A 7,290-nucleotide genomic window follows, 5' to 3' on the forward strand; every position below is an offset into this window, starting at 1 on the left:
CCTTTTACCCACAGCCACAAGGAAGAGCGGCCACTCGAGACAGGAGCAGCAGCTGGGGTTCCTGCAGGAGAGGATGGAAGAGTTCAGGACGGCAGCGCTGCAGGCCAAGAAGAACAAAGACCTGGAGATGGCCAAGCAGCACATCCGCATGATGAAGGTAGTTCCCTTCTTTGAAAGCAGTGTTTCCCCCGAAATCGGCGTATTCTGCCTGAATATGGTTCATCATGGACTCCCACCTCTCAATGAAACAACACATCAAAAAAGTCTGTCAGACATGTTACTTTGAGATCAGAAGAATAGGTTCCATAAGAAAATGTCTCACTGTTGATGCCACTAAAACTCTCGTTACATCCTGCATTCTGTCCAGATTAGATTACTGCAACTCCCTTCTCATAGGCTGCCCTGACTCCACTCTCCAACCCTTGCAAAAAGTACAACACTCTGCTGCACGTCTCATTTTCAGAGCACAGCATCGACAACCCTGCACTCCTCTCATGAAAGAACTTCACTGGCTTCCTGTATCTGAACGTATTAGGTATAAAGCTGCCTGCTTCTGCTACAATATCATCTCTGAATCGGCACCTGCCTATCTTTCTGAACTGGTCTCTCTCTACACTCCCTCTCGCACCCTTCGTTCTTCTGATGATGCTCGACTTCTCTGTCAAGGTCGCTTTAAACGCAAGGCTCATGGCTTCCGCACGTTTTCGTATTATGGACCTCAGTTATGGAATTCACTCCCCTTTCAATTACGTCACTCTCCATCCATTTCATCTTTTAAGTCCAATTTGAAAACTCACTTGTTCCAACAACACTACGGATAGTTCCTTAGTATAGAGTCTGGGGATGTGAGATGTGCATGATGTGTTGTTTGAATCTGACAGTGATTGTATGATTTTTGTATACATGTATTGTTGTCCCGCGCTTTGAACTTTTGATAAGGCGCTTTATAAATGCCCGTTATTATTATTATTATTATAATGGTGGGGTAAAAACGGTCATATATGTAAAGATCCTCTCGTGCAAAAACATTAGTGAACGTGGGAGTTTCAGCCAAGGAACGAAGAAGAAGAGAATAGAGTGTTTCGTAAAGGTAGTCATTGGGTCAGTTCGGTCACTGGGGATTGAGAATCTAGCCGTTTTTTTCTCTCCTATTTCAATGTTAAAGGCATATGTACTCGATGACTATACACGCTAATTGCTTTACCAACAGCTGGAGACATGCTAAATTAAGTTCCCTGCAAAATATTGTGGTCTAGGACCCCTTCAATGTTGAGATATGTTAATTTTCATTTTGATCTGGATCGTCCTATTTATAGATTTGGCAACACATGTAACGTTGATGCAAGGGAGCTAACACCGCGGCTTTGTTGACATCCTCACTTTTTCAGAGGCTAGAACAAGCTGTAATGCATGTATTATGGTCCGCGCATGGTGACATATCGTCATTATATGGTCTTATGGTGCGTTTGACATCGATTATGGGCAAACTACACTTTGTAAACACGGGAGCGCGTACATATGCCTTTAAGTTGAACTAGATACAGTCAAACCTGTCTGTAAGGACCACTCAAGGGACTCAAGTGTCATTCTTATACAGCGGTACCTGCGATGAAAGGACACCCGTGGAACCAGGTGTCCTTAAAATGCATGTGGCCTGTCTTGCCAGGCATGTTTGGGTAGATACAGTAATTAAAGGGACAAGAGAAGGTGTCCTTTCAAGCGTTGTGTACGTTCTCTCACCAGAGGGGTCTGACATTGCAGGGACCACTGTGCCTGGTTGTGCTGTTGTTGTCTGTCATCCACCAAAATATTATACGTTATTTGCGTTTTTGACCAAAATATGACATTTTACACAGATCGAGACAGTCATTGTTCTCCGAGACCGCGCTAGCGGTCGAGGTGAACAATGACTGTCGAGATCTGTGTAAAATGTCATATTTTGGTCAAAAACGCAAATAACATTTATGTATCGATCGAATTCCTTTCAGGTACTATGACTTTGTTGTTGTTTTGACGATTGAACGAGCACACACACACATGCAATCAAACACATAATCTAAGCTTCATATTTGGGCGTTTCAGGTTGACCGAAACTTCAAAGGAACTACAAAACACACGTCATGTACTGACTTTGTTGTTGTTTTGACATTGAACAGCACACACACATGTGCAATCAAACACATGACGTGTGTTTTGTAGTTCCTTTAAAGTTTCGGTCAACCTGAAACGCCCAATTATAAAGTTTTGTAGGCCTCTGACGTCACATGACTCAAAGAAGGGAAATCCAATCTCCAATCGATACATTACTTGTTGTGGTTTACTTTTCAGGGCATGGAGCCAATGATTGAAGCCTTGGAAGCAGGACTGCCAGTCGATTTGGCACAGGTGAGCTATTTGCGTTTTTATTTGTGTTGTCATTAAAACCACTTGGAGATATCTCTTTTTAAGACATAATTTTCTTCGTTTTACTGTTCATAAGGTCTGTAAATATACCTCTATTTAACCTTCGCCCGACGTCGTTATCGACTACACACAGAAGACATCGTGGGGCCGCGCGGACCCATGCTTCTCAAAGAAGGAAAAATATGCATACCCTTCCGTAGACCCATGCTTTCCAAAGAAGCAAAAACGTGCATCCCATTCCGAAGACGCCGTGGTTAAATTTCCGCGAGATTACTGAAATTTAATGATCTTTTGGGACATAAGAGCTTGTTAGGTGCCTGAGACATTCTTAAAAGCTCATTACAAAATTCAAGTGTTTAACACTATTGTGACTAGCACTGCCACGGCGTTAACGTCCTGCCTGCCCAAGCTTGCCACCAAGAAACTTCCCAAAAATCAGTAACTGTAAAGAAATCTGTCTAGCAAGCTTGAATTAAGTCCAATCACCACCAAATTTTGTGTACTAATTCAAAAATGGATGCCCAGTTCAGTCGTGCTATTTATAAGTTTGTCACGCGATTTGTTTTAGCAAAGGGGGGTGAAAGGGGGGTGAAAGGGGGATAATTTGTGTTTTTTAACGTTTTTTTGTGTGTGTTTTATTTTCCACTGCTTTTTTTAAAAGTTATTTTTTAACAGAAAGTATTATAAATAATGTTATAACCAAACAAGGTGTAAAACCTATGAATTAGCTGAAATATTGTTAACATTGTACACAGAAATAAGGAGACAGTACAAAGAAAAAAACAAGCAAATCATGCATTCACTCACAGCATCCTGACTCAAATGAAACAAAACTGTAACACTCACCAAATGATGTCTAGGTAATCCATATTGAATATAAGTCACATTTTCACAACAAAGTACCAACTGTACACCTATGAACATTTCCAAAAGGATTAGAAGGCTCCAGCCATCCATTGTTATCAGTGCTGCCACGCCCCCATAGCTCCTGCACGATTCCGAGATACATGTTCGTCTAGCAGTATCACCCCCTACCACGTGTAGTTTGCCGACTCGTACTAGCAACAACTGGACTGTTTCTTCCTCAATATCACTGCTATTATCGCTTTCTTGAGGCTAAAACGACACGATGTATCATGATCTACAGGATCCTCAAGATCCAACATCCGGAGAATCTCCTCCCGTGACAAGGCTCGCCTTCGATTATTTTTTTTTGTTCGAAAACACCACGCAAATCTGCACTAATTTGATCAAGCCGGAAGAGAAAACCACGTGTATCAAGGGAAACAACTCAATTTATTGCAATCTTCAAAAACCGGGAAGCAATCACGAGTCTTGTACCTTGTATGACTGATACTGAAAAATGCGCGTCCCGTCCATGGGCGTGTCAGCGCGGTTACTGATTTATCAGCGTCCCGTCGCGAAAGTGTTAAGAGATTTCTGCAATTAAACACCCTTCTGGGGTCCACACGGACCCACAACCACCGGCGAAGGTTAACTCCTTTCTTTTTTAGACCTGATTATCTACCTTTTTTTTAGGAGTCTTAAAAGGGGTGTCCACTGTACCACAAACAGAAGTTAATGTACTAGTATCCCCATGTGGCTGCCTGAATGGCGAGGTAAAAAATAATGGTCATACACGTAAAAACCCACTTGTGCAAAAACATGAGTCAGCGTGGGAGTTTCAGCCCACGAACAAAGAAGAAGGAGAATGTACTAACATACTACCTCCTTGTGAATATTTCAAGAGAAGTTTTATTATTAATTATTAATTTGCTTGCAGGTTCCTCCGTCCCCTCTGGCAAATGATGAAAATGAGGACAAGTTCATTGTGGTGTCAGCTGAGGATTGCCAGCCCTCAGGCGACCGTGATGAGGTGTTCACTCAACTGGAACAGGACCTCGCAAAGCAGATACAGGTCAGCGAATCTGTCATTGATTTTGTTGTCTTCTTCTTCTTGTCGTTCGCCTTTACACTTGGAGTCCAGCTCTGGAAATGAAGTTGGTGGTCTTATGTAGAACCTCCACAGGTATTGATTTTGTTGTGACAATGGGTGTTTATGGGTTGGGAGTGAAGATCAGATCTGGGACAACTTTGATATCTCTCTAGGAAGAAAATAAAGCACGTTGCAGTTAAAGCGACTGTTCACAAACACCTTGAAAGGTTTGGTGTGACCAACATTGGATTTATATTCTCACACTTGTCAACACAGCATTTAAAGTTTTGCTTTGCAGAACAAGTTACAAAGTTCTGTAAAATATATAATATCTACGTAAAACAGATTCCAATATAATGTGAAACATTTTGAAAAAACAGATGAATAGAAAGATGAATGAATGAGTGATTGAATAGATGGACGAAAGGGATACATGGATGAATAGATGGCTGAATTAAGGAATGCATGAATGAATGGAGGTAGGGTCAGAGGGATGACTGGCAGGGAAAGGCGATGGGGTTGATGAAAGGTGTTGAGAAGGATACATTTACCTAAAGGGAATACAAGGGACAGAACCGACAGATGCATGGCTGCTTGACATTCTCATTTTCAGCTGTTCTGAGTCCTGCCTTTGGCAGTCTGATTTTGTTTTCTGATTTTGTTTGCCTTCTTCTTTCCAGTTTCAAGTCAGAAAAAGCTGAAGATAGTAGGTTTTACATTTTAGCCTATGACTATAAGCACTCAAGAATGTGGATTTTAATACATCATTGCAATCTGTTGTACTCTAGTTTGAGATATTTGTGTGTTTTTGTTTCAGATATGTAACACAAATGCTCAACATTTTACAAAAATGGGTGATGTTCCAGGCGCCGCAAAGTAAGTGGTTCTGTGCTATAGGCACACAAAAAACAGTAACGTTATCACAGCAACCAGTCAAATGAAGACGTGAATAAGATATAGATATAGCAAAAGCTTAACTTTTATGCACAAACTGTCAGATGCAAATCAACCATAACAATAACCTATTAACAATTTAATTTCTGGTATTTTGACATGGGGGGTCAACTTTATGTGATGACTCAGAGACAGTATCCATGTTCCACTTCAATGTCACCACCATGGCATGAGAACAAACATGGTCAATCTGCCAGAAATGTAGGTGGATGATTTCAATGTTCACCCAAACACACACTGACCTGGATAGCACAGCTCATGTTACTGCCAGCTTTTCATTTGGAATTTCCAAGTAATGGAAATGAAAAAAATGGTCTTGTTAACATAAATGCTGCATTTCAAATGATATTCTGTGTTCAGATTTCAGAAGATGGGACAAGGCTGTGCAAAGGACCTGGAATCGTTGAAGAGCAGCCGTCGCCATGGTGACCCTCTGCCAAAGTTCCACTATGAGACACGCAGCTTTTCCATCGTACAGTCAGTACCTTTTCCTTTGATAGATTTTTTTGCTTTGGAAGAAGTCGAAAACAATAAGACTACTACCATTCCCAAATCAAGAATAAACAAAAACAAGGAAGGTTAGATATTGGAACGTGTAATCACAGACAAAATGAAACACTCACTATTATGTCGACTTAGTGGACAGGGACACAAATAGAAAATTGGGAAAATCACCCAAGAAAGAACTTAGCTCAGTTGAACGTTGACTTCTCAATAGAAAGATGGTGAGAGTTGAAGATGAAAGGCTTTGAAAGAAAGTAGAAGTGAATTGGTATTGGTGTGATGTGAAGCTATTTTATGTGGAGCGTACTTGGGTAACCCACAGTAATGGTTAGACATGTTTACAATTTTGACAGATGTTTATATTATAAAGAGGACATGAAGACACCAGATGTTGCTGTTGACATGGGAAGCTAATTTGTGTGACGTGTAAGTGGGCAGCCCGCAGTAATTTTTTGACATGGTCAAGATTTTTACGTTTTTGATAGAAAACCAAGACTTATTCACATGCCACTTATCCCCCAAAACTTATTTTGTTTTTAGATTTTGCTATTGTTGTTTAATTTTTGTAGTTTGTTGTTTGTTTCTTGCTCTACTTTTTTCATGGTGTGCTTATAGTTCTTTTAGTTTTAGGTCAACAGATAATTTGAAAGTGACCAAAGGTGTAAGATTATAGAGGCAGTGAAGAAGAGAGAGCAGCATTTTTCTTTTTTTCATTTAGTAATTTTTTTCTTTTATTGTGTTTTGAGGAAACTGAATGCACAGATTACACACTCTTGTTGACAGGAGTAACACAGAGCTGGGTGAGAATGAAATGGAGTTGACTGTTGTCCGTGGCATCTCCTACAACCTGCCCTCAGGTAAACACTGATTTCTGGTCCAGGTTTTATCATCTTTTGATCTTTTCTATGTTCCCTGTGTTTTAAACATAAAGTGTTAATTGATGATACATTATTTGCCATTACAGTTGTGAGGCCCTTCCGATGAGAAGAAAGGTGTCCTTTCCTGACAGTCAAACAGTTAATCTCTCATTCATTCATGATTTGATCTGTAGGTTGGCTACTTGGCCTGTTCTTTAATTAATTCTGAGGTCAATTCAACCTTTCCAGTTTTACGGAATAAGGGCTAGGTCCTGCATCTGACATCTTTAAAATAAATAGACAATGTTCAGAAACAAGCGACATGTCAGGACTGTGGAAGGGTTGTATTACAGTGTTCAAGATGATCGAACGTGGAGCAAAGACCTGTACGCGTATGTGTAGATATTGCGTCACCCGTGACTCACTTGTTTTCTCCAATGTTCCAAATCATATGTTGTTTTTCTCCCACCAAGACTGCAGATCTTGGCAAACGCGTGACGTAAAAACTAAATTTGATGACGTTACCCGTACACGTTCCTGTACACGTGCTGAAAAGTGCCACATCTAGATCTTGCTATTCCTTGAAGGTTAGGCAAGCTGAGCTATTAATAGCTCATTGGGAATAAATAGCCAGTG

At 40.6% G+C, this 7,290-nt stretch overlaps 1 protein-coding gene across 4 annotated transcripts in view; it reads left to right on the top strand.

The window, feature by feature from the left end:
- Positions 1-7,290, top strand: part of LOC138966746 (coiled-coil and C2 domain-containing protein 1-like) — a 35,488-nt gene that overhangs the window by 12,120 nt on the left and 16,078 nt on the right. For all 4 annotated transcript variants that reach the window (XM_070339072.1, XM_070339073.1, XM_070339075.1 and 1 more), the window contains exons 13-18: positions 15-157; positions 2,329-2,385; positions 4,187-4,321; positions 5,157-5,215; positions 5,654-5,770; positions 6,581-6,654. In XM_070339072.1, coding sequence (XP_070195173.1) covers positions 15-157; positions 2,329-2,385; positions 4,187-4,321; positions 5,157-5,215; positions 5,654-5,770; positions 6,581-6,654 — 585 coding nt within the window. The remainder of the gene's footprint in view (positions 1-14; positions 158-2,328; positions 2,386-4,186; positions 4,322-5,156; positions 5,216-5,653; positions 5,771-6,580; positions 6,655-7,290) is intronic.

The sequence above is a fragment of the Littorina saxatilis genome, linkage group LG5 (genome assembly GCF_037325665.1).
Source record: "Littorina saxatilis isolate snail1 linkage group LG5, US_GU_Lsax_2.0, whole genome shotgun sequence".
Lineage (NCBI taxonomy): Eukaryota > Metazoa > Mollusca > Gastropoda > Littorinimorpha > Littorinidae > Littorina > Littorina saxatilis.